The following is a 26,232-nucleotide window of genomic DNA, read 5'->3' on the forward strand; positions in this document are numbered from 1 at the left end:
CTGTAAATTTATGAATGCAAACCCAAGGCTCTGTCCTGAGTTCCCCATGCGTCCCGTGCTTGCAGCAGCTTCTGCAGAGATCGTCTCAGCTGTTCCTCGTTGCCTTTTTAAGAAAGCAGAGGTGACAGCTTGGAGATGGAGGCTTCCTCAGAGATGTTTACAGAGCAAAGCCTGAAGTTTGCTGTGCTGTATGCGTGGCATGGAGCAGGTGGGAAAGGGACAGAAACAGCTCAGCCCTCCCTGGGTTGGGCGTTGTGGGGGATTGTGAAGAGGTTTTCAGCGATTTTAGTGTTTTAAGTCACTTTGGCACTTAAAATAAGCATCCTTCAATGCAAGGGAGGCTAGTGCTGATATTACTGTACACAAGGACAGCTCTCCCTGTTCTGCTCTCAGTAACGCGAGACACCCTGGGGAGAAGACCCGAAAAAGGCTGAGTTTAACCAGTCTAGATTTTGGCTTGCTCTAGACTTCAGCTGCTGTTTCAGAAGCCTTTCTGGGGTCAGAGATGAGAAAATACAAAGGCTTAACCTTCGTGAAAGTGTCAAGCACTTTACTGTTATGATTGCCGTTGACAATTCAACACGATGAATAAATTATTACTGCTATTGATTTGTTTCATCTTTCTGGACTGTTTGTTTGCAGGGGATACATCAGAATAACACACATCTCAATGAAACTGAACTCAATCCTGAGAGCTGGTTTTGTGTTTATCCCTATCCAGTAGGCATCATCTATAGGTACAGATAAGATGCTTGGGCAAACCTGATGCTTATACAGAATTATGAGAGCATTTAGTCCTTCCTAGAAATCAGTTGATACTTTACTGGGTTGGAGTTTCCAGGGTTATGTCAGCCATGGGTTGGTGGCTCTGATGGTCTTGGGTGGCTGAAGTGAGCAGCTGCAGTTGGCTTCAGTGTTAGGAGCATCAGAAGTGTCTTTACAAATACTTAGACGGAGACCTTTTCAGCTATTTTATTTCCTTGATGCCTGGTATGTTATATTTATACACCAAGATACTCATTTACCCAGGGCTTTGGCAGCCTTTGCTTTTATCTAAGTGAGTCTAGTCATTAACCTATTTACCTTAATTACAGCTTTAGATAATATCAAGCTTTTCAGGTATAGCCTATAAACAGCAATGTGGCATTGCATGTGTTTTAAATAATGTTTCTTTCATGCTGTCCTTTCTGCTCTCTTGTTTTTAACTGGGGGTTTGAACAGAACAAAGAGAAGAGGCTCTTGCCCAGCATCGTTCTCCAGAGAGAGTTGAATTTGGAGCGTGCTACAGCAAATTGGTAAATGATGATTAATTTAACTTTTAAATGTAAGTGCTTTGTGTACATGTGAAAATATAATAATGGACAGCTATGAAATGAATGGGTTGGATCGATGTCCCAAAGCCACAAAGCCTCGTAAAGATTTGTTAGATGCAAAGATCTTCATAATTAAGTGAAGCTGTAGGAAGAGGGTATTTTTGTGTTGGCAGCGTACTCCCCCCACTGGTCTTGTTGCAGTAACTGGGCTCCCTTTTGACCTTTCCAGGGATGCACAGCTCACCTGCTTGGACAGATCCAGTTGGTAGGGCTCAAGTATGCTTGCTCCCATGTGATACTTTGCTCAAACGGGTGTTTGGACCATGGCCCTCCTAAAGCTTTAGAGCAATGCATGTCATCCTGAGAGCATATCACAAAGTATTTCTGTCTAAAATGCAGTTCTAGAGCTGGCTGTAGCTGTTGAGACTGGCCTAGGCTGTGGGATGGCCAAGCCTGTGCGCAGCAGCCAGCTCCAGGGCATTTCCACTGGACTGTGTGGACGGAGCTGAGCTTGCCCTCCCAGTGCTCATACTGGGTCCCAGTCTGTACTGGGACATGAGGGACCCTACTGCGCTGCCGAGCCCAAGCAGGGGACTGACCATGACACTGCGCACTCCTTCCCTGCAGCTGGGTCTGTGCGTGGTGTGAGACCATCACTCCTGACATGGCATCGTACCCTACCCCTTGATGTGGGGACGGCGTGACAGTCTCTGAGTGCAGTCTCTTGCTGCACGCAGTGCCGGTCCGGCACCCAGCTGCTCATGAAAGGCTGGGATCTGCTTAGTGACAGGGGATGATCTGAGAGTCCCTTGCTGCCAGCTGGATAAATATTCCTGCAGCAGTGGGAGATGCTGCATTATTAAATAAACCATCTAGCTTGCTTATATGCAGAATTAGGATAAGGCCTGCTTCCCACTGGTGAGCGCTGCTCAGTACTGGAACCGCTCTGCTGTGCGTGGATATCAAGTGTTAATAAAATGGTCTTTCCAGCAGCCCTGGAGATAGTTTTAGGAGCCTTCTGTTCCAGAGAGGCTAAATGGAGGCTGAAGGTGTAACTTTCTTATTCTTAGCTTGTTCGTGTTGCCATTACAAGGTGGAAAGTTCCAGTAACATCTGGTAGCTGGGAAGGGAACGTAGGGATCTCGACCCCTCCATCTTACAGGCCTCATTACAATTGAGTGGAAGAATGTTTTCTGTTTTATTGTGCCATGGGGAGGCTTAAGACCTGATGCAGAAGGGGATTTAGGTGCCCAGCTCCTCTTTCAGCCTCCCATTCTGTAGAGATCATGGGAGTCGGGTGCTCTGACCCCAGAGCTCCTCCGGTCCTGCTTTCAGTGCTGATGTTGCTGAGCGCCCAGAATGCTGGCTTCGTCAGAGACCTCCATCCAGATTTCTTTCTGGGTCACCACTTGCCAACTGCAGTTGCCCTAAAAACAGGCTGAAACCAAGCTATTGACTTTTAATTGTCAATGCATAAAGTTTCCAAGAAGAAAGAGGGCTTTGTGCTGCTTTAATGGGGACACACTGAAGTATAGTCGCTCTTTGAATTAGACAATGAGAACATAAAGATTTTCTATGGCTCTAAGAGTGTCTGAAGAGCATCAGCAGAAGGTTATGTTGAGCAGAACAATGGCACAGTAGTTGACTTGCTGAGAGGTAGGAAAACCCTTTGGAAGTAGTAACTCAAGTTTTTCTTCAGTTCTGTTCACTCCTGATTAAATGAGATTAATTGTGCTGTTGAGTTCCACGAGTTCAGCATCCAAAATAAATACATAAATTAAGACAGGCGACAGTGCAGAGGCTCAACTGCAGTTTGAATTCCTGCCACCTCCTGCGGGATGTGGAGGGGAGAGAGGAGCCCTTTTCTCTTACCACCTGATATCCCGCAGAACACACACGACGACTGAGCCCTCTGCTTGCCTCATCTGAGCAGCTTTCCTTGCTCCCGGGAAGGTTTTCTTTGGCTGCAGCTCTGCAAGGTGCACAAGCCAGTTCCAAAGTGCCAGATGTGTGTGGAATAGGAAACGCGCTGGCTGGGCTCCAGGCGGTGGGACCTGCAGCACAACAGCGGCTCCCTAGGAAAATCTCCGGCTGCCAAGAACTAGAAGTGATGTCAGCTCTGGAAGTGTGTCAGATTAGAAACCCTTGTACTTTGCTCTCTGTGAAGTATTAATCTCCCAAGGCCTGGGCTGTAACGGGTCCTGTCTGGCTTGGTGCAACTTTATTTGTTTTGGGCTGGAAGTGTTTGAGGGTTTTTGCGTGAAGGCACTGGAAGCTGTCGGTGGTTTAGCTGCTTTGGGTTGGGTCCCGTCCTTGAGTTGATCCTGGGGCCTCACTCAGCTGTGCTAAATAAAGATGGGCCTCCCTGCCTTGAAGTGAAGGTCTAAGCCTTGTAATTGCTGGGCTGGGTGTTTGTAGGAATGGGCCGGGGTTTGTAGGAATGATTGTGCCTTGGGATCTTGTACGTGCCTAAATCTCTTTGTCTCCCCCCAGCTGAATCAGTTTGTTGAAGAGAAGATAGTACATGTCCCTCAAATACTACCTTTCTGTCTGCCTTTAGGACAGCCCCTTTGGGTGGTGGCTTGGTTGGTGACAAGGTTGTGGCCATGATGGGGAGCTGTTGGGGCTGTCCTCACACCAGCTACAGAAGAGCCTGAGCTGTGCTGCGTAACTGGGATGGGTTTATCTGCTGAGTTCATGGTAGTGCTGCATTTGGAGCTGGGACATACACGTCTGTCTGAACAACCAGCATGGCAGAGCTGTGTGTCCACGTGGTGATGTGCCATTCGGGAGCATTCAGGGATTGTGGATCAGCTCATTCCAGCTGTGCTAGGTGCTGTACAAAAAAAAAGAAGCATAGATACGCCAGTGCACAGAAATGCATCCCTTTTGGTTTATGCCTGTATGTTTTGTTTTTAAAGTAATTACTAAAACACAACTCATCCTCCTCCGAACAAAGCCATTTGTCTCCTGTTGAACAGTAACCTTTTATTTGCTCGTGCTGTGTAACAGAGCTCAAGGACATGTTTACTGCTGATAGCCAAAATTTCACCAGAACAAGCATCTCCCTTGTGTAGGTCTTTCCTCCTCAATTTAAGTGGTTAAATCCCAGGAAAGGGAAATAACCCTATGTACAAGGAGACAAGTGGGGTTTTCTGCTGTTCCCACCATGGAGTGCAAGCTCCCAACAGATTTATGGGCTTGGAGTATTGCGTGTCTTGGATGTCAAAACACTGCTCTGAGGGTCTTGCCCTCAGACCAAGTAATTGCATTGTCAGGAATCTGTCAAACCTTGCTGTGTTGCTAGCTCACACTTCACCTGGTTATTTATAGTTTTGAAATTACAAAAACAAGAGAATTCATTCTTTTTCCCCTTTGCTCAGTGGTGAGTGGCTATTCCTACCTCCGTTTGATGTCGGGGAGAGGAGATGATAAGAGTGGTTTTGGCTACATTGAGATGTGTGATTTGGGAAGGGGGACGTTGACTGATTTAACGTGGATTTTCAGATGCCTGCTTTGGATCTAGAATCAAGCCTGCTGCTGGCAGGGGCTGTGCTCCCATGGAGGGCAGGGGACAGCTTTGTGCCTTGAAGATTTTACAACCTTCGTTCATCCGAAACGCCTTGTTTTTTATGCCACTCAACAGGAGACTTTTTAATTTACTTCACTGGGCCTGGACACCGGAGGTGGATGGCTGGCTGATGGAAGTGAGGAAATAGATGGGAGAAAAAGAACATTTTTCTCCTGGGCTGTTTTTGTGCATAATGTAGCCCAGGGGTTAGCAACACAGGAGAGAGTAAAATACTGCTGCAGAGCCTGGGTCAGAAAATATAATTTTCATGGGAACAAAATGCTTTTAACTTTCTGCATCAAAGACCCTCCATTTCGGGGCATGCTCTACGTTTAAATACATCTGCATTCCCCCAGCACTCTGTGTATGTGCACATGTGTGTGGTATATATCTACATGTAAGTGCGTATTTGCACATACATTTATAATCTCAAAGCTGCTACTGTCTGCCTTGGAATAGTTCAGCAGTTTGCTGGGCTTAGTGGAGTTTAGTATGAACTCTGCTGGTTATGTGGGACTGAATGGGCACAGACTGCACTGTTCCTCTCTCCTCGCAACCCACCACTCTGCTTTGGCCCCTTTTCCCTCACAGAAGTATTTTGAGATGTTCTCAGTTGCGTTGGGTCATTTCTGGGCGGTTGGTAGACAGATGGTTTCGTGTGCTGTGAAGTAAAAGCCTGATTTGCATGTATGTGTGATGTTGCCCGCTGTAGGGCAACGCTGTACAGGGTTCCCTGGCCTCAATTTAGAGATCCATGAGCTGAGAACTTCCAATTCTGCCAGGCTTTGATGCTTGAAGGTACATCCAGGAGGAGCCAAAGGCAAAAAGCTCTCCAGCTCCAAAGCACAGATCTGTAGGTGAAACACCTGCCCTGAACTGATACGTGGAAAGACCTTCTGGCTTCTGACTCAGAAGCCCACCTCCATGTTATTGTCAATGTCTGTTGGAGTAGCTGTGTTTGCTGTGTGAGGCAAGTGGCTGTTCTGGCTAGTCTTCACTACATTCATTACGGCATGACCTCCGGCAGGTAAGAGGGTGAAGGTGAGCAGGAAGCTGCACAAGCATGTGGCTGTGTGTTTAAAAAGGGTCATATCCATTTCTGTCACTATACGATGAAGAATGGAGTTTGGAAATAGTCGGCAGCTTCTGTAAGCACTTAACATTCCTGATTTCGTTTGTCTTTGATCTCACTTGGAGTAATTTTACTCTCTTCTGATCCTTTCCCTTGAAGGGGCTTTTATCTCATTGTCAGGCTTGCTAATTTAGTGCGGTGTTTTGAACCAGACCTCCTCCTATGTTTCCAGAGCCTGGAAGGTATTTTTTCCTTAATCAGGAAGTGTTTATACAGTTCTTTGAACAGCTTAGGACGAGAGTCGTAGAGGGGCTTTTTGGGATGCCAAGTCTGGGTCCTGGGCCCTGCTGCTCCAACCTCTGTACGTGCAAATGGCCTGTCCCCAAAAACCTGCAGTATTTTGGGGCCAAAAGGGCAGGAAGGAGGGCTGGATGATTTGGGACAGGTCAGATAAGGCTGATGTCAGTTGGGGGCTTCATTTGCCCAGCTGGAAGCCTCCCTGGGCTGCGTTAACTGACAGACAGCGATGGGTGGTGACATGTATTTGACCTTGTCATGGTCTTCTGCCAGGGGCTCAGTTTGAGCCCTGAGGGTTGTGAGTGCATCTGGGTTTTTACTTGGCTTCTTGGTCTAGAAACAGTTTTGGTGCCCCTGGAATAAATGGCAGTGATTTGAGTATGGTCACAAGCTCTCACCTTCGTGTGGAGCCTGCATCGCTTGGCAATGCAGTAGACACTTGCAAGTAGAAACATACCCTGAGGTTGGTTGCTTGTAAATGGTTTCTGCTGTTACTGAGTGGTTTATGTGGTTGGAACAGGTTTCCAGGAAAGGAGTGACTATTGCTCTTCAAAGATGTTGTGCAATCATGTGTTTATTGGTGGGAAGGCATGAAAAAAGGCAACCTCCTCCTGTCCGTATCCAGTGAGATGGTATTGTCATGACCAGCTCAGCAAGTGCACCAAATATTGATGATAGCAACAGACCGCTCTGGTTGCTCATGGAGGATCCTGTGCTCCTGGTGTTAGTATGTTCCTTGGTGAGCATGCTCCTGGGCTGTGGCAGAACAGTCGCCTGTGAAGGCTAGTTTCAAATGCATTTCCTTCCAATGGTCGTTTCTCCTCTCGTGGTATATAGCAGAGAGAGACCTGAACCAGACTGTCAGGCTTGGCGTGGGTGAGCTTTGCAGTCCGGCACTGAGTTTTGTAACTGGCCCTTTTTTCTCTAACATACCAACCAGCAGCTTGGATCCAGGTGGGTTTTGACTTTGGGGAAAAGAGCTGGGTGATATTTAGGGGTATAGAAACATCATCGCATGTTGTTAAAAAGCAAATACTTCTGCTGTGGTGCAAAGTATGGAGCTGTCTGTTCTTACTCCACTGCAAATGAGTTGAGTTGTTTTTTGAGGGATTGAAGTTTGAGAGGCTGATAATCACTTCTTACCGACCTGTGCTGGCGTGGGAAGCTGCACTGCAGATCTCTGCTCTATTCCTGGCTGCGTGAGCCAGCCAGTTGTCCCCTCGCGCTTCACCTTTTGAAGAGGAGGAGTATTTTCAGCAAAACGCCATTTTAATTGCTGTCTGAAGAAAATAGAAAATAGGACAGATATATGGGCTGTTTCCCTGAGCGATGAACAGGAGTGCCTGGCACGGAGCAGGAGCCCATGGAGAATCTGGAGGCAGGAGGACAGCCTGTGCGTGCAGTGGCAGGGGGCATGTGGGATGCCCGGCACGCAGAGCCAGCTGATTCCACGTGGCCGTGCCCACCCAGCCCTGCTGCGTTACAGGAGGGTTGGTGTTGGAGGAGGGTAAGAGTACGCACAGGCAGCGTTGGAGCCCATGATGCTGGTGCTGCACAAGAGCTGTCCGAGGCATGTTGATGCGTCACTGCTGGCAGTGATGTGTAAAGGAGGAGGCAAGGGGAAAGACTGCAAAGAAAAAGCTGGAGCCATTGGTTAAGGGGACTGACTTGTGATCTGCGTTAATTCCTTGTCTCCTCAGTTTCTACTTGCTCTTCTAAAGACAACAAATTTAAGGAAAGGTAGAGGATTAAGACTTCAGCCAACAAAGTTTCAACATCTTTCGAAATAAGCTCTGCATCACATGCCTCAGCCTTTGCCTTAGCAGCCCTACCTCCCTGGAGGTGGTGTGTACACACAGGCTGACTAAGCCCCGTGTGGCACGCTGCCAGGAGCAGCTGCTACGAGGAGATCCCTTCAGAGAAGTGTTTGGGTTGCTGCTCCTCCGTGGATGGGGCTTCTCACGACAGTGTTGCGGCTCCGAGTGTGCCTCCTGTCAGCTCAGCTGAGTTTTCCCCAGCCTCAGACTGTTAATCCTCTCCTGTGTTTGGCCATGTCACCTTCTGCACCTGCACCTTCTATGTTTGCTGGTAACTTGCTCTGTGCTTTATTTCTCCCTATTTCATAGTTTTCTTGTACTGGCTGTCTTGGATGGAAGGCTTCCAGTGGCAGTGTCTTTCCAGAGCATTTGGGGCAGCCTTTCAGCTTCATGTTCCCCTACTTCTAGCCTCCTGTGGAGCCAGTGAGTGAGTTTTGTAGCTTGCTGTGGTCCTCAAAGGACTAATCTTCCCTAGGAGACACGAACAGGCCCACTTGCCCCTACAGGAGGGCATTTGGTGACAGTCCCTGCATAGTGACATTCCTCAGCTTGTTCCCTGGCCTGAGGGGGCCAGGCAGCAAGGAACCTGCCAGGGCTGTGCTGGCTGACAAATCCAGAAATTACATTGCGATGCGTGCACGTTGAGAGCTTGATGGTGTCTGCCGCTCCTTGCTGTGCCTCCTTCCTGCAGACTGCGAGTTTGCAGCCCAGCAGAAGCATCCGTGCAGGGAACCCCCAAATCCAGGGACTTGCAGGCAGCTCTGTGTCAGCAGTAGCTGCCCGTTTGTAGTGGAGTACAGTGCCTGGCTGTTGCACTGGCTGCGTAGCATGGTGTGAAATGGGCATCTCTGCATCCGACTGGGGTTTGGCTTTAGGAGGTGGGAGATTGTCCCTTGGACATCCTAGTGAAGATGAGGGTGCAGGATCTGTTCGTGCAGGATCGCCTGTAACGATGTTGATCAACAGGCAGGGGATGGGCGGAATTCTTGTGTAGCCTCCTCATCACTGAAAGGACATAGATGGCCAACGTCAAGTTCTCGGTGGTTGTTCTGCAAACAGACAATGACGGCAAACCTGACAAGTTTCCGTCCCCATGGGCTTGGGTGGGCACCGAATCAGCCCTGCGCGTGGGCAGGATTAGGCCCTTCCTTTCAGGGGTACCTGCAGTTTCCGGCACACGCTTTGAAATAATTCCATCTCCCTGCATGTGTAATTTTGCATGTCATTGCCCCTAATTGCATGCTTAACACACACTCTTTTAAAAGGCAGCCCTTTTATCAGCAGTAGGTAGTAGCAGGTTTAATAGGGTGTTTGAATTCCTATAAAATTAATCTGTAGCCTTCTGCGATAGGAGACGGGCAGGGAGCCATGTGGTTCATATCCAGTGTTGATAAACTTGTTATAGAGGCAGGAAACATTTCTGATTGGAGCAGTGACAAAATAATTTGGAGCAAAGCCATAAAAAGAGTGGATGGTTTGAGCACAGCAGAGATTGAAATTGCTGGTGTGTGGAAGCAGCGCTGCCAGCTAACATTGACTTAGTGTCTCTGGAGAACTCTAACAGCAAATGCATTTTATTAATGGCAATATTCTTTTAGGAAACGCTGAGCCTTGTTTCAGAGGTAGAGCTCTCCTACGAGTATGTGGGTTTGGAAATTGGCCAGACCAAGACCTGGTCGGGTTAGCTTGCTGCTAGTCACTGCTCTGGCCTCCGGCTGCAGCAGGCAGGTTGCCCAAAGACTTGTTCTGGGTAAGACATGCTGTGATTGTCCATTTGCAGCTGGAATATCCTTTCTCTTCTAGTGGGGAAAATGCATCCATCCATTCTCATATTGGATTCAGCTATATGGGATAAAACACTCAGAGACAGCAGGTTACATTTTTAGCCATTCTTTTGTTGGCTTTCCTTTTGAAATGAGTCTTCCAGTACATGAATGTCAGCAGCAGGCGCTGCCTTTCTGGGTTCCCAGCTGGGCTCCAGCTCTTACTGCCCGTTCCCCCCGAGGGTGTTGTAACTCATCCTGCATCTCCTCTGAAGGAGTTTGCTGCTTTGCTGACTAGATCTTGGGGCCTTGGCCTGGTCTTGTGCCTGCTTGTGCCCCTGTAGTGCTGCGCTTACTTCCTTGCCTGGGCTTTCTGACCTTGACTGCACTCCGCTATTGCTCACTACGGCAGTCGCAGGCGGGAGCGGGACTTGCAGAGAGCACTGCTCCAACCAAGTTGTGATCGCTGGCATTGGGATACCAAGCTGGGCTTGAACATCTTTGCTTGTGCTTAGCAGTCTTGTGGGGGTCTATCAGCCTCGAAGGAGGCTCTGGTACACGGGCAGGTGAGGGGGAGCCCTCGCTTCTCGTGGGCAGCTTTTGCAGGTAAAGGAGAAGTTGGGGCCCTTTCTGCATCTTATGTGCCTGCTGCTGCTATTGCTGTCACTTCACCTTCTCCAGTTGTCCTTCTCTGCTTTAATCCAGCACGGAAAAAGCAAGTGTGGATAGAAGGGGTGGCTGCTGGGCACTGTTGGGGGTGGCAGAGATGGTGCGGGTTGTGCTTGCAGCCCCAAGGATGTGTGATGGACAACGTAGTGCACAAGTGTAATGGGAGGTGCTGGTCACCTAACAGGGCTGAATGTCACCTGTTATTTCCACCCTCACTCATGGAGAACTGTGCTTCCTTCGCTGTGCAAAACTGGGATGTGATTAACCAAGGAAAGCAACCCCCACTGCAACGCTGTCTTTTCTTTGCAGGGAGGCTGTTGGAGGGGGATTCTCTGGAGCTGAGCTGTAGTGCTGGTCCTGCAAAGGTGATACTGGAGCCAAACCAGGTCGTGGTTTTGGACTGTAACCTGGCCCCTGTTGAGCAGGTGATCAATATCACATGGAAGAAGAATGGGTTTCCATTAGTGGAGCAGGAACATCTCCACGTGCTTCCGAATGGATCGCTCTTCATCTCATCCCAGGCTGTGGCAAAGGACAGTAAATACCCTGAGAGGGCTGGCGCTGAGGGTAATTACTCCTGCGTGTCTCACAGCTCCCTAGGGGCTGTCACCAGTCAAACGGCTACAGTCAGATTTTCAAGTAAGTGTTGGGGGTTTTTGTTGATTTTCTTTTTTTCCCCTCCTGGTGTCTATACAGACCATCTGCCTCCCAGAGAGTTTGAGATAAAGTGTCTATGCAGTGAAATTCTATTAATGATGTGTAGGTGGAATTTGGGATAGTCCACAAATAAGCAGTGGTGTCTTTCTGTTATCCCAGTGCTAACATCCTGTGTAACTCTCCCAGGTAAGTGCCATCAGCCATGAATTAAAAACAGGACCCTCGTCACTCTCCAAAAGACAGTGCTTGTTTTTGTGAGAACTCGACACTTCACAGCCCTGAGTGCAGCACCCTCTGCCTGGGGAGATCGCTGTGGAGATCTGGCTATGACAGCTCTGACTCTCCTGGCCAAGGCTACAATGGGCTTGTTGCCCCAGTGACGTAGATAAGGAGCACTGCCCTAAATCTGTGAGCACTGGCTGAAGCTAAGGGGTTGGGTGATGGGGAAGTGGTTGGGAGAAAGCACCCATTGCCTTTCCTCTGCATGGGTCACCTCTGGATGGTGTGTGCAGGAATGCACCCGCATTACTTGCGTGGGGACAGCTGGAAGGACTGGCTGTGTTTGGGACGGGGCTGCTTGCATTGGTGTGCTGTGTGCTCCCAGCTCGACTGTGCTGAGCTCTTTATCCCGTCCACATCCCAGAGGTGGCAGTGGGTGGCCTGCACCTCAATCCAGATCAGGATCTGTCCTGAGCGAAGAGTGTGGATACACTGATAAAAAGAGTTAATCACTGAGAGACAGTCAGGCGGATGTGTGTGGTCGCTTGAGGGGCAAAAAGTGCTGGAAACAAGCCAGGCTGTACTCAGGTGGTCCAAGTTCCCCTTTGTCCTTGCTCTCGGTAGCTGGCTTAGATCTTAACAGGCTTCTAGGGGCACCTACTCCTCTCCCCATAGGGAATGTCTGATGACTTTGACGGCTTTAGCGTGTCTGAATATGGCCTTATGAAAATGATAAAGACTGTGAACGTAGCTGGGAACTGATGCACCAAGGGAGGCCTTGGGATCTTTCATCTTCTACACTGTGAGGTCCTGACGGACAGGATGTTCGATGTCTCCCCTTCTGATGGCTTTTGTTTGTGAAAGCTTAGCTCTGCCTTTAGCACAGTGAGTAGCGGAAGAGCAGGAGCTTAATCTTTGGCAAAGCAACTTATCTGATGAGAGCCCAGGCTGGTGACTGTAGTGAGCATGAGTGTTGAGGCTCTTTGTGTGCTTGGTGGAGCCGAGAGAGGTACCAGGGTCCCAGCGGGGACAGATGCACTGAATGTCAGTTCCCAAACATGCTCTCTTAAAGCACAGTGCTGCTGATTTCAGGTGTGGGAGGAAAGCAGGCAAGCCAAAACAGTTTTACAGTGCCGGTTTTTCGGTGCCAGTGAGCATGTCCCAGCACAGAAGGATGTGTCCAGCACCCTGCTTTTCAACTGCATTATGCAGCAGAAGAGAGCAGTGTGCTCAGAGCTTCTGGATAAGGAAATCTTTGTGCATCAGCATGGTCTGAAACGCCTATAATGAGATCCTGCCCTCCCACAGAGACCAAACTAGACTGTGGCATTGCCTTCTACCATCATCTCTTTCTGTCTCTGACAAACCTTGCCAGGCTCCCATGGCTGGGCAGGGCAGAGCTCCTGGCCCCATGGCTGCCTCTCCTCTCTGATGCAGGTTACTGGACTGTTCTTGTCCTTGAATTTCAAACAGTGCATTTGAGTGGTGTTGGCAGTGTCAGAACTGCAGAAGGGAGATTTTGAACAGAAATGAGCAGGCAGGGCAGGGTAACCTTTTCTGACGCCTTTTTGCTAAGCTGAAGGTTCCTCTCCTGCAGTCCCAGTTCTTGGTGCTGGGCCTGAAGAGCTAGGCCCAGAGCAAATCAGGAGTCAATCAAATACTTTTCCAGCCTGCCCTGCTGTGACAGGGTGCTCTGGTCTTGTAAGAACTTGGAAAAGCTCTTCTGTAAGGAACTGAGAGCAAGTTCAACTGGGAAGCTGCAGGGAGGAGGTCATAGCCCTGAGCAGAAAGGATGTCGGCTCTGGAAACAGGCTCTAGGTCTCACACACTGGATTTAGCTGTACACATCGGCTCAGCTGCCTCCATGTCACCGTCGGTCTCTTCTGGGTTCCCTGGTGAATAGTCAGCGCAGTTTGGGAAGGATCGTGGAGGGGACTTGGGGAGTTCGGTGCTGAGCAAGGAGTGGTGAGAGGAGGGCAGAGCCAAGGAGCTGTAGCTCCCTCAGTAGCTGGTGAATGCAGTAGGTGCCACTGGGTTTGCTCAGATGTTCCTGCAGGCAGAATTTACCCCATGTCAGCATGGTGCAAATCTCTGAACTCCAGGGGAAACTCCAGACAATGAAGAGCAGTTTGGAGGCTGGGACAGATGGGCTGTCTACATGACAAAGAGTCTGCGACTCCACTTGGTGTCGGGACTGTCTTGTGAGGTGAATATCTCTTTATAATGGAAGAGATGAAAGAAAGTGCTCTTCAGGCTGTTTTTCCTTTCGGTCTCTGAGAACGACACTCCAAGATCTGAACCGCTGAATCTTTGCACAATGTTCAAGAATAAAATTCCTTTGTATTCAGGAATGGCTCCTGGAGCTGTTTTAAGTGTGTGGGTGCCAATAAATGATTCCTTGACGTACCAAACAAGTGAGGGTAGAAAATAATGCAAATACAGTAACACTTCTCTCTAGTACAGTGACTTATGTACACGTTGATGAATGCAGCTGCACAGCAGACCATCAGGGCCAAGGTGCTTTTGCACTTGCTTAGAGCTGTGGTAGGTGAAGATACAGAGTGAATGTCCTAACACCCACTTTACGCTGTGGTGCATTTAACCGCTGGTACCCAAGCAGGGCGGTCCGGGTCTGCCCAAAGCACGTGTTTTGGTCTGTGAGCACTGCTGTAGAAACCAGCACTCCTGATGGCAGGTGAAGCTTTTGCCAGATCAGGGGAAAATCTTTGACCTTTGTAACATGTCCTCCTTTTCTGCTCAGAAAATGTTTAGCGTGCTGCACCTACAGATTGCTGGTCACCCATCCTTCCTGTTCCCTCTTCAGTGATTTGTAGTGCCAGATAAATAGCTGGTTTCAGTATTTCATTAAGTGAAGGGACCCCTGAGGGCTGTGAAGATGGAGTCAGGGATCCTGCATGCATTTAGTGTCTGGGGAGGTGGGAGACCTGGAGTAGAAAAGGTGTCATGAATCCAGGAGGATTTATTCGGCTGCTTCTGCCCCAATTCCAGCCACCCTGAATTAGGATATATTCCCTTTTAGGGGTGACTTGTGTTGAAGTTTGCACCCTGCCTCTTGCCTGGTGGCAAAGGTTTGTGCCTCTGTTATGCACCTGGGTTTATTGTTTGTTGTCTGACGAGTGGGAACAGTGGAAACATCTCAAAACCAAGGGACTGACTTAAATTGCCCTCTTCCCCTGGATTTTTCTAGAGGAGCGTAAGTAGGTGACGCATCTCTTCACCTGTCTAGGTTTCTCCCAGAAACAGGGAATTTCAGGTGAAGTCCCTCCTTATGCGTACTCATATGTCTCCTTTTATTACCATCTGCATGGGGAAAGTGCTGCTTCTGTGGCACACACATGCACCTGACACAACATACTCATTTCTGAATGGAGAGCAGCGAGGGAATTGATTAATGAAATGCATCTCTCGCTTCGATTTGTTTTGTGGGTTGGGCAGAAGCACTTGCTACATTAGCATTCAGCTGGTGCAAATGAGGATTGTAAAGGCCTTTCTTTTTTTTCCCCCCCCCCTGCCACTGAATACAGTAGTCTATCCAAAGCTGTTTACGTGTGGATGGAGTTATTCTTTGTGCTGATTGCCCTGGGCACTGCTGATCAGTAGGGGCAGTAGAAGAAAACCTGTTCAGCAGGTGGGATATATTAACCCTGCCATCATCCTGTGCTTCTAACCAGCAGTTTGTTTCCTTCCCTGAGCTGGGGATCCATCCACAGTCCGCCATCCACACCTCGTGGCAGTGGTGGCCGTGGCAAACGAAGAGGAGCGAGTCTGTGATGGCTCTTGGTGTGAGCGTGCCTCTTAAGTGAACAGCTGCTCAGGCTGATGAATTAGGTCTGCAGGTTTCTCCGAGCCCTGCGTGCTCCCATGTGGAAATACCAGGGGCGTTATTTTAGTTGTGGGAAAGTGTAGCTTTCTACCTGTTAATAACTACATTTGTGAAGATTTGTTAAAGCTGTTAATTTAGCTTAAACATTTTGTGTGAGGGAGGTTCTAGAAAATTACAGTAATTGTGACTGTCAGATGAAGACGTTTGCTGTGCCTGGAGGGAATGGGCCTGCGCTTCGTGGCTGGCAGTGAGCTGGGGAGAGGTTTCGTGTGTTGTTGTACCTGGAGGGACAGGCCACAGCAGGAATCGATGCACAAAAGCTCTTGTGAGCCGCTCTCCACAAGGAGAGTGTCCCTTCTCAGTGATTTGCAATGTGCCTGGGATTTGAGGAAAGGCAAGCTGGGATTTACGCTTATTTTAAGGATTTATTTGATTTTGTGGATTAGGTGCATAGGTGAGTGAAGGCCGGTGGCTGTAGGCAGAGCCGGGCAGGAAAACCTCTAGCAGATGAACGCACAGGCTCTGGACCATCCGCAGATGTGACTTTCGGATGCTGTTTCGAGTAGGTGGGGAGCTGGCATCTGTGAAGAGGCAGGAGCAAGCCCTGTACAGGTTAGCTGGGCAGCACAGGTCCTGTGCAGCCATGTGGCCCTGCAGACCGAGCGGTGTTCTGGCTCTGCCTCCACCGTGCTGTCGGGCCGTGACAAATCGCTTCCATGACTTTTTGTGCATGTTTCCCTTCCACCCCCATGGCCTGTTCAGAGGTGAGCTGTTCAGAGACGGGTTGTCTGGGCGGTATATGTGATCTCAGTGGGGGCTGTGGTTGTCCCCATCTTAGAAATACCTACTAATAATTGTAAAAGATACAAAGGGCACAAGCACATGGAGAATCTGGGGGCAAAGCGCTGTGGGAGAGAGCAGCAAGCCCGTTTCAGAAGGCTGAATTCCTTGCATAGACTGCATTTTCTGCCTGGGGTGTAGTGTTGCTGGCTGGCAGTCTTTCCAAGCTCGCGGCCTCCTGCACGGATCAGGCTGCTGGGAGAGGGGGAGGGTGCTGTGTTTCACCATACTGCAGTCACCCCTGGGCTCGAGGCTAAAAGCCTTGGCACATACGGCTTGGCTCCAGCTGGGTTTAACATGTCAGTGGGGAGGGAGCTGCGCGCTCCATTCCTGAAGGCGCGGAGCTTGGTGCTTTGGCTTGTTGCTGAGGGCAATTTGCTGTAATGCTCTTCACCTTCTTGCCTGCAGTGGGTAATTTTTACTGAGTGGCCTATTAAGGTGTTCAGGGTAATCAGTGCAACAGGGCTGGGAGGTGTTTTGTGGCTCGGGATGGCTTTGCAAGCTAAACCCTAGCTAAGGAGTTGAAAATAATGTCGAGTATGTATCTGTCATCTTTGTTTCCCTTTTCTCCTCAAGCATCTTCTTTCCCTGCCTCCCTATGTGAAAACCTCTCACTTCACAGTACTTCTGCGGTAGTTGTTCCATCAAAATGTGTTTCTGGGAGGAGAGCAGCCCCTCGTAAGGATCCTTGTGGCCCTAGGGTGAGCAGTGTGTTGGAGCCTGTCTTGCGGTCGCTGTGACCCTCGCACACGTTTGTGCAGTCTGTCAGAGTAGCAGGACCTGCTTTCCAGTCCTCTCCTTCCACAGCAGCCCTGCCTTGCTCTGGCCGATTCTCTTCTTTCCTCCCAGCACCAGCTGTTTGCAGCCCAGCTCTGAGCCTCAGTTGGGTTGCGCTGTAGGTGCTGGATGTGTTCTGCCACCTCCATTCCACCCTGGTACCCCTTGGGATGAGAGAGGAGGAACGCAAGGGATCACAGTATGCTGTGGTCTTGGCCACAAGCTGATGCAGGGGATGGCCTGGCCAGCAAGTCTGTCTCTGCCTGAGCCTCGCCGGTGCTGAGATCCAGGGTTCTTCTTTGGTCCTGCATCAAAGGAACCTTTTCACTGTTCTCTTGTTCTGGTGTTGCTTTCTGGACACAAGATCCCTGTTCATGTTCCCTATCCTCTCCTTCACTGGGGAGGCTGCAGGCTGCTTCTTTCAGACCTTGCAGAGGTGATTTTTTTCAGCCTGTCCTCAGCAATTCCCACTATCCTTCTCCCGATCCTGTAAAAGGAAGATGACTGAGCTGCTCACCCTCTGAATCCCACCCCAAGAGTTATCACGAGAAAGCACTGACAGACAAAACAAGGTTTGCTCTGCATCGCCAGAGTTGAACCTTCGGCACCCACTGAGCTCTCAGCCTTTGCTGGCTCTACCGGGGAGCTGTGACTCTGCTTGGGAAGCCTGGCTGTTCCCGTGTGCTGCTTGGAGCGGGAGGGATGCTGCGCTCCCTAATCAGGTTCGCTATTTAGTCACGCTTCTCCACATCCTAATGAGGAATCTGTCACGGGTGCATTTCTTGGCTCTTTGCTTTTGAAGAGCTGTTCTGGAGCCTGGCACAGCAGGCAGATGGGGCTGGGTGGAGGTGAACGGCAGGATCCCATTCTCAGCAGGGAATGTCAAGCTTGCAGATGCAGGTCTGGCAGGTGATGGGGAGGAATAGCCAGCAGCCCCTTGCTTTAGGACAGGCTATTGTCTGGGTAACCCTGAGGAGCCCAGGAAGCACTGTCACCTTTTGTACCCCTTTGCACTTCATGCCAAAATGCGCAGAGGTAAGCCTGGCTCGCTAAATGTCCTGCATCTCTTGCCAAACTGTACAAAATATGCATGCATGGAGCCGTGAGGGGAGAGCAAAGAGAGCGGGGAGCTGCCCGCTGGGATTTACAGAGCCTTTTCACCGCTGTTGGTGGCAGTGGCACTGCTGTTCATGCACACCATGTGCTACTTAGGTTCTCCAGTCTCTGAAGACTGGTCTAAAGCTGCTGTAAACTTTGGGATCTCATTGTATCGGCTTAGATGATGCCATTTAATAACGAACAGAAGAGAAACAGGTGACCTGACATGAAGAGGAGGGAACAGAAATGCCTACAGATTGTGTCTTTTTAGAAGGATTCTTGCCTCCCATTGTGACCTTTCCGGGTACATGACCCTTCAGAGCCTGCCAAAGCATTCTCATTTACGCTTGTAGGATGAAAAGAGAGTAACGGGAAAGAGCATTAAGGATATCTGCTGCCCAGAGAAGGTTGTTTTGATGGTGCCATCCTGAATGTGCGCTGGCATTTGATGGATTTTCTTTTAAACTCTTGGGCTCAGCAAGTTTTATTAACATGAGCTTAAAAGATTTTGCAATCCATAGAAATTACTCTGTGTTGAAGTGGTCTAACAGTGTATATTTGAAAATACTACAGCAGTTGGCTGAATTGGGGCCTTGCATATTAATGTCTTTTTTTCAGATTTTTCCAGGAAAACATTTTTCATTGCCATTTGTATTGAATTGAAAAATAGACTTGGAGGACAGCTGGTGGGAGAATTCAGTCTGCTACAGTAGTCTCCGCTACATTGCGGAGAGCAATGAGTTCCTTTAAACATGTGATAACTATTTAAATTAAAGAAAAACACTAACGACAGCTGAGAGTACGCTGAGGTTAAAAAGGGTCGCGTAAAAGCATTTAATTTTCAAAACTGTACATACTTTCTCAAGCTAACACTGCAGCAAAGTGTGTATGTGTGTGCATGTATGTTTGTGTGATGCAAAGAAAACTTCAGTTTTGGAGTCCTATAAAATCCAAAGCAGTGATGGATATTCTTGGGAAGCAGTGGTGAGACAAGCACATAATTGTGTTGGAGGACCAGAAGGTCACTTGGGGTCCTTATAAGCACAGCACTGTCCTCGGGCAGCAATCAAGCCTGTTTTCTGGCAGAAGTTTATGTTTATTGTGCCACGTTCAGGATTTCTGGCACTTGTGTTACGGCATTGCTGGATGAATTTGTACTGCAGGGTGGATTTAGCAGAAAAGGCGGTTTAACAGAGACTTATTGAAAGCAGGAGCCAGTTCTTCTGGTGGAGAAGAATACAGCTTTCCACCCCCATCAAGGAGCCCGCATGCATATTCAAAACTCCACCGTGTGACTGAGATGCCTTCGGGTTATGCTGTTGATAGGACAGATGCTGACAGCCCCAGGGGGAGGGTTTCTGTTCAGCTGAAGTCAGCGGCGTTTTGCTGCATGCGTGGAAGGGGAGAAAGATCAGGCAGCTGTGTATGAATGATGGGAAGGGTGCGGTCCAAGAGCAATCACAAACGTTAGTGCTTTGTCTCCAAAGTAAGTTCAGCCTCTCTAGTATAGAAAGAAGCATATAGGCAGGGGTGGGCCTTGAAGAGCAAACAAGTGTCCTGCCATGTATGAAACCCGTCCTCCTCCACTTAGCAAGGTGGCTGTGTCTGTATTCCCTTGGCTGCATCTCATCTGCTGGAGTAGGATGAAGTTGGTTTCTGCAGGCAAAGCCATTCACTACGGAGAAGGAGGATCGTAACTCTTAGGGTCTCTTGCCCTGGTCTCCAGCATTGCCAGCCTGCGGGCAGTTGTTTTGTGTAAGTAACTTGACATCTGGCTTTGTTCTTCCTCTTGCCTTGTTTTAATTTCCTGTGGCTGCGGGAGTGCCACAAGGCAAGGGGAAACTCTCGTCTCTCAGGGTTGTGGCATTTCCCCTCTTCTTTTTCTCATTCTACATGTCCTTCCCAAATGGAGCAAGTGAACAGATAAGGAAGCAATTTAGGAAGGCAACTGCTGAAACCCAGTAATTGCCTGTCTTTTCTCTCACACTGTTGCCTTAAAGGAGAAAATGAGGCAAGAAGCAAATTTGCACATTGAAAACTTTCAGTTACTGTTGGTAGGACTGCTGAGGGTCTGTAGGGCATGGGAAAGTGAGGAATTACATTTCAGGCTATCTTTAAGAGAGAAAAGCCTTCCTCTTAACTCATGCATCATAACAGGTTTGCATTTCTCAGCAGAAACCCTGAGTTACTAACTTTCCTTCCCTTCTTTCCCCAGCATTATCACGCTTTTTCCAACAGCCGGAGTCGCAGACAGTGGAAGAAAATGGCATGGCCCGATTTGAGTGTCGGATCGAAGGACTGCCCTCCCCTGTCATCACATGGGAGAAGGACCAAGAAGCTGTTCCAGCAGAACCCAGGTGATGCCCTGATTGCTTTCCTGAGTTAGCTTGAAAAAAAGCAAAACAAAACCTGACCATTTAGGATGTGGAAATCCTGCATAAAAAGGTAGAATGAAGAGAGAGGTGATAGACCAGCTTTGGACCTAATAATTAAGGGATGTAAGAGGAGGCGTTCAAGGGGCCCATGCAAACAGGTCCATAAAACACCTAAATAAAATTAACTTTTCCCCAACATCCAACCCACAAAAAAAAAAAAAGAGCCCTTTTTTACTACTGATCTCTTGTTCTTTGAGGTGCTGGAATGTGTCCAGAGCAGGGCAACAAAGCTGGGGAAGGGTCTGGAGCACAAGTCCTGTGAGGAGCAGCTGAGGGAACTGGGGTTGTTTAGCCTGGAGAAAAGGAGGCTGAGGGGAGACCTTATCCCTCTCTACAACTGCCTGAAAGGAGGTTGTAGAGAGGTGGGTGTCAGTCTCTTCTCCCAAGTAACAAGTGATAGGACAAGAGGAAATGGCCTCAAGTTGCACCAGGGGAGGTTTAGATTGGATGTTAGGAAAAACTTCTTCACCAAAAGGGTGGTCAAGCATTGGAACAGGCTGCCCAGGGGAGTGGTTGAGTCACCATCCCTGGAGGTGTTTAAAAGCCGTGTAGATGTGGTGCTTAGGGACATGGTGTAGTGGTGGACTTGGTGGTGCTAGTTTTACAGTTGGACTTGATGATCTTAACGGTCTTTTCCAACCTAAATGATTTTATGATTCTGGAACCTTTGCCATGATGGACCAAGTGCTCACTCTATAAAAGATAAGTTTCAAGGGAATTAAAATGACTAGAAATTGGCTGATAAACAAAGTAATAGAGGCTCGAGCCTCAGTTCTCCAGTGGCCTGGAAAGTCTGTATGCGAAGATGCATGATTTCAGCACAGTTTACATCAGCCATTTACTCCTCATCCAGAGCGTTGGAGGGAAACCAAGAAGAGTATGCAGAAGGGCAGGCAGCAGCATAAAAGTGAATAGTGAAACTTGAAATTGTGCTAGAATTTCAGAACCTGCACCCTGTGAAGGCCTGTGTGTGTCTCGAACAGGGTGTAGCAGGCTGCAGTGTGGGCTGCCTTCGACTTGTCCTCTTGTGTGAAGTTAAATGACGTAGAAGTCTCTGGGGGATTGGGGCCTGGCGTGAGGGGTATTTCTGCAGCTGACTGTGGGGTACAGCACTGGGGGTACTGGGCATACCCAACTGAACTCTGTGATGTGGTTTTTCTTTCATTTTGGTCATGGTTTTAGAGACAGTCATTTTCTTCAGTGTTTTCCCGCACAGATTTGTCTCACGGTTAATGATTCTTCTAAAGCACTGTGTGTGCTCAGTAACCTGGGAGGTCTTTTGGTTTGTTTTATTCCCATGTTTAGAGGTCATCTAGTAAAAGACCCTGAATTTTCTTTTTTTGTGGGAAAGGATAAGAGTCCTGCAGCATGACACCTTTTCCTTAATGAAAGTCAGTTACAGGCATGAGAAGAGGATAAACGATTAGTTGGCTGTTAGTTGGTCCATCGATGTCACTCCTGCAGGGGATCAGTGACTGCATTGTCCTTTAGTTCTTAAAAACTCATTTTCTGTTCTGCAGAAGGAGCTGTTTCCCTCCCAGGGAAGTTAAGCCGAGAGGAAGGAAAGAGGGGTGGAGTAAGGTTTAGGAATAATTTTGCAGCAATGACTGTTTCTGTAAGGATAACCGCTTATATCCTTAAGTCTGAAGTGTGGCATCTAAAGGTTTATAGGAGGCTGTTGCTTTGTAATGAGAAGAAAATTAATTAATAAAAAAAGAAAGGAAAAAAAAAAAACAAAAAAGAAGGGATTGCAGAGGAAAGTGTGCCATAAATAGGGCAATGGCTTTTTAATGAGACAGCTCAATGGATGTTGTGAAATTACTTGCTCGGAGATTGCTTTCAACACGGGCAGCCTGAAAATTGTTTTCCTTGTAAAAGCCAGACCATAATCTCTGGCTGCAGATCTTGCTTTTTAAATCATGTTTTAGCTAATATGCTTTTTCAGAAGGATTTGCTTTTTTGTTGTTGTCTAGTTGTTGTTGTTGGATTTAATGTTACCAGCTTTCGAAGGAATTAAGTGAATTCCAGGAAACATTGGCTGCCAACCAGAGCTCTCTGTTATCCTTACCCCATCATGCCTAAGGACCAGATCTCAGGCCAGCCTCTGATTACTGTGGACTCCCTCCTGTGCACACATCTGATGAACCTGTGAAAATGCAATCGTTTGGATAGGTAGGCAACAGGATGATGATTTTATATTCCAGAATAGCAAGATTAGGTGTATGTACAAAATCAGGCTCTGGGGCTATAGATAGAACCCTTGAGATAATGCTACTACATCAGTGTTTATGATTTATTTTGAGAGGGATAGAATAATCATGGCAAGCTGATATTGCTTTTTATTTTTTCTTCTTTTTTTTTCTTTTGTATCTTTTTTTATCTTGATCTTGCCTTTGGGCACTCTCTTTGGCCTTTGCTCTTGGATGCAGGTTCTAGCATGGTGCCACCTCAAAGGTGCTGAAGGCTGAGCTTAAAAACTACGTAGACAACCCAAAGGGTAGAGAAGTGCTTATTGATGTTTTCAGAATACCTTTCCTGCCCTGCTGAAGTTCAGGACAAAAATCTAACTTTCATATGTGAGTAAGGCACAGAAGTATTTTGCAGTTCTGGCTCTGAAGTACTTTTAAAAAACATGATCTTAAATCTGCAGCAATGCTGAGAGGTGGCTTGCAGGATTTCTCTAGATTGCAGTTGCTTTGGGGTGTGCGCTACATCTCTTGGCGTAATCTCTTCTCTGTTTTAGGTGCTGGCTGGGTTTCATACCGGGCTCCAAATTGCTGTTTATTTTCTCTAGAGGCAAGATGAGTAATTGCTAGGAACTGGAGGTCTTTGGAGGTCTGCACACAAACACATACCCTACAGATCACATGGTCCACGATCACAATATCTTTTTCCACATTTTGTCTAAGTGAGGGTTTTATCTGTGTGGAGAGTTTGCTTCTGTCATGTGTCAAGAGTTCTTACGGCCTTAATATGGTTCACGTTCACATACAGGGCTCTTGAGCTGTGAGCAAAAGGGCTTGCAGTTTTTTGGTCTGCAACGAAGCTGCAGGTTCCTAACTTGTCCTGAGGACTGGTGCTTTCATCTACTTTGTATACCTTCAAAAGGCTGCGAGAAAGGGTGTGCTAGCAGTTTACTGGGGAGAAAGTAAGAAAGGGAGTTGGAGTGTTAATGCCGGAATATTCTCCGCTATACACACAGCGTAGCACACTGAGCTGTAGGGTTGCAAGGGTTGGACACGAGGCAGCGGTGCTTGGTATCAGTTCTTGAGCACTACCCTTGTAATCGTCACTGAAGAGGTGAGCAGCCGTCGGCCCCCCGTGCTCTCTTCTCTGCCCCTCCTCTAAAGTATGAGTCTGCTTGGGGAGGAGCAGAGAGGGGAACAGCTGCACGCTTGTGCCCTGTTGCTCTTGCAGGTTGCTGCCTTCTGTGCCCATAGTAGTTGGGCCCTGGTCCGAGTGTGCTGCCCTTTAACCAGCTACGCACTGCAAGCGGGGTCTGGCCTCTCGCCCCCATTCAAGGCAGTCTCCTGTGAGATCCTGGCCCTATGGCCGTGAACGGCAAAACTTCTTAGACTGCTGAGGTGCCAGCATTTCTGTTTCTCCCAGGGCCTTTGTCTACCTGCCCTTTGGTTTTTGTTTTCTGCTTAGTTCGTAGTGAAGGTGAGCAGACAAAGATCTGCCCTTTATGTGGAAGAAAAGCTAGTGCCAACTGTCTGCTCTGAATCATCAGGCAAACTTAGCTTCCTTGCAGAGAGCCTGGGGATGGAGCAAAATGCCCTTGCAGCTGCCTGGAGGCTTCTAGTCCAGGGCTGCCGGGAGCCTGAAGAGCTGGAGGCTTTGAGAGCAACTGGGAGGAAATTGTGGGTAGAGAAATCCTACCTTTCTTCCCTCCTTGCTTCCCTGGGAGAGCAATGCTCACCTCTGTCGTGCTTTCCCAACAGGACATACTGCATTAAGTAGATCTCTCCGCTGCCGGCCTTGCCGAAGGGACCATCTTGAGCTACGTGTTGATTGAGTCTCCCCACTCACTCCCCCTTGCCTCCAGCTCCTGCTCTCTTTAGAAACACAGTGGCTTGTTTTCTGCCCTCAAGAGCAGCTGAGTGCGTTGGCTGAGTGTGACCGTGGACATGGTGCTGAGCAATTTGGTCTAGCTGACCCCCCTCTGAGAGCGGAAAGACCATAGACAATTTTGAGAGGTGCTTCCCAGCCTCAGTGAATCTGTGATACATAATTGGAGTGTCTTTTTGTGGCTGGGAGATGCCTTGCCTAGTGTTTGAAATATGTTGATATTAATTACAGACTCAAATAGCAGATGCACGACAAAAATAAATATTATCGCAGTGGGAGGCTTTCCCTCCACAGAGCTGAGAGGATGCAAATATTTGTTGTCTTTCTCGTGAGTCCTGACGAGGCATTCTGATGAGGGCTTTCTGGGTTCCCCCTCCTCTGAGGTCTCTGGAGCCTGATCCTGAGAAAAATGTCTTTGTAAGTAGTGGGAGCATGGCTTTAGGGATGTGGGGCAGTTGCCCTTGTGTACGTGGGAAGCTTCAGCAAGGCTGTGTCCATGAATCAGGCTGTAGGATTGTGCCAGTAGAGGCAGCATGGTCACTGGAGGAGCTCTGTTAGCTCTTCTGTTTCTTCATCAGCTGTGAAGAGGACAAGAAGTGATGAGCTCAGATTGCAGCAACTGAGGTCCAGGATAGGTGCTAGACTCGCAGCAGGGATATTTGTCTCTGGAACAGACTGCTTAGGGCAGGGGAGGTATTTCCATTACTGGAGATTTAGGATAAATGTTTGCAGGAGCAGGTGTGCTGTTGGTGACCATGGCTTGAACACAGGATGGGTGATCTCTTAAGGTCCTCCTGGTTCCATGACCCTTTCTCATGGCACTCCAGCTGTCTCAGCACCTGGAGAACCACAGTTTTAATTATCGGGTATACTTATTGGGATCTTTGTGGATGGAAGGACTGGCATTCATGGTTATAACTTGTCTTTGTGCTGTTCCTGTGGAATAGCTGCTATCCCTCCCCTTAGCAATTGCCTTTGAATGTGTCCTCCTCATAATGAAGACTGATAACCCAGAGCTGCCTGTCAAAGCTCAGCAGCTCTGTTTATAGAGGCTTGCAATTAAAAATGGATCTCATATATAATTAAAAAGGATCACGTAGGCTTTGTGTCTTGCATTCAAGAATAAAGAGGCTGCCATCTAGGAATCCAGGCAGAAAATGGAGATGCTGACAGCCAGCTCCTACTTTTATGCTAATTGCTAATCATCTGCTTTGTTCAGTCGAATGCAGCAAGGATTGTGTTCATGTTGTGAGCCATGTAGCCATTTCACTCCATGGAAGTGTTGCCCAGTAGCAGCCCATGGGCAAATGGGGGGGATACTGAATGCCCGGCTGTAAGGTTGTCAGCTTGTGAAAGCCAGAACCTCTTGGAAGAACAAAAGCACTCAACCCAGGAATGGTGCAGCTTCAGGCGGTTGTGTCCTGACTGCTTTGGGCCATGAAGGCGTAGCTGTGTATCAGTTGGTCCCTTCATGTACTTGAGGTGCAGCAGGAAAAAGATGATGTTCAGACTTCTTTGCAATGTATTTTTTCTCCGTTTACCAAACCTTTGTGAAAAGCAAGTGGTGAAACTGGCTGTAGTGTGTGCGAAGGCACTTGTACACTTGGAGATGTCTACAAATCTGCATGAAGAAATGTGTATGTGTGTATGTAGTTTTATACTATACAGTTGGCTTGTAGCAGCAAAGCCTTGTTGGTCTGGTCTCTGAAAAGCAGATCCTATGTTGTGAAAACTCCAGTGCCGCAGGTAGCAGCAGGTACAGACCTTTTCAAGAATCACCAGCTGGGTG

The 26,232-nt window shown here is 48.3% G+C and overlaps 1 protein-coding gene across 1 annotated transcript in view; it reads left to right on the forward strand.

Moving 5' to 3' along the window:
* The window catches only part of IGDCC4 (immunoglobulin superfamily DCC subclass member 4), a 97,490-nt gene that overhangs the window by 24,101 nt on the left and 47,157 nt on the right, over positions 1 to 26,232 (forward strand). Inside the window, exons 2-3 of the mRNA XM_072870222.1 lie at positions 10,812 to 11,141; positions 20,153 to 20,294. Coding sequence (XP_072726323.1) covers positions 10,812 to 11,141; positions 20,153 to 20,294 — 472 coding nt within the window. The remainder of the gene's footprint in view (positions 1 to 10,811; positions 11,142 to 20,152; positions 20,295 to 26,232) is intronic.

The sequence above is a fragment of the Ciconia boyciana genome, chromosome 8 (genome assembly GCF_034638445.1).
Source record: "Ciconia boyciana chromosome 8, ASM3463844v1, whole genome shotgun sequence".
Taxonomy (NCBI): Eukaryota; Metazoa; Chordata; class Aves; order Ciconiiformes; family Ciconiidae; genus Ciconia; species Ciconia boyciana.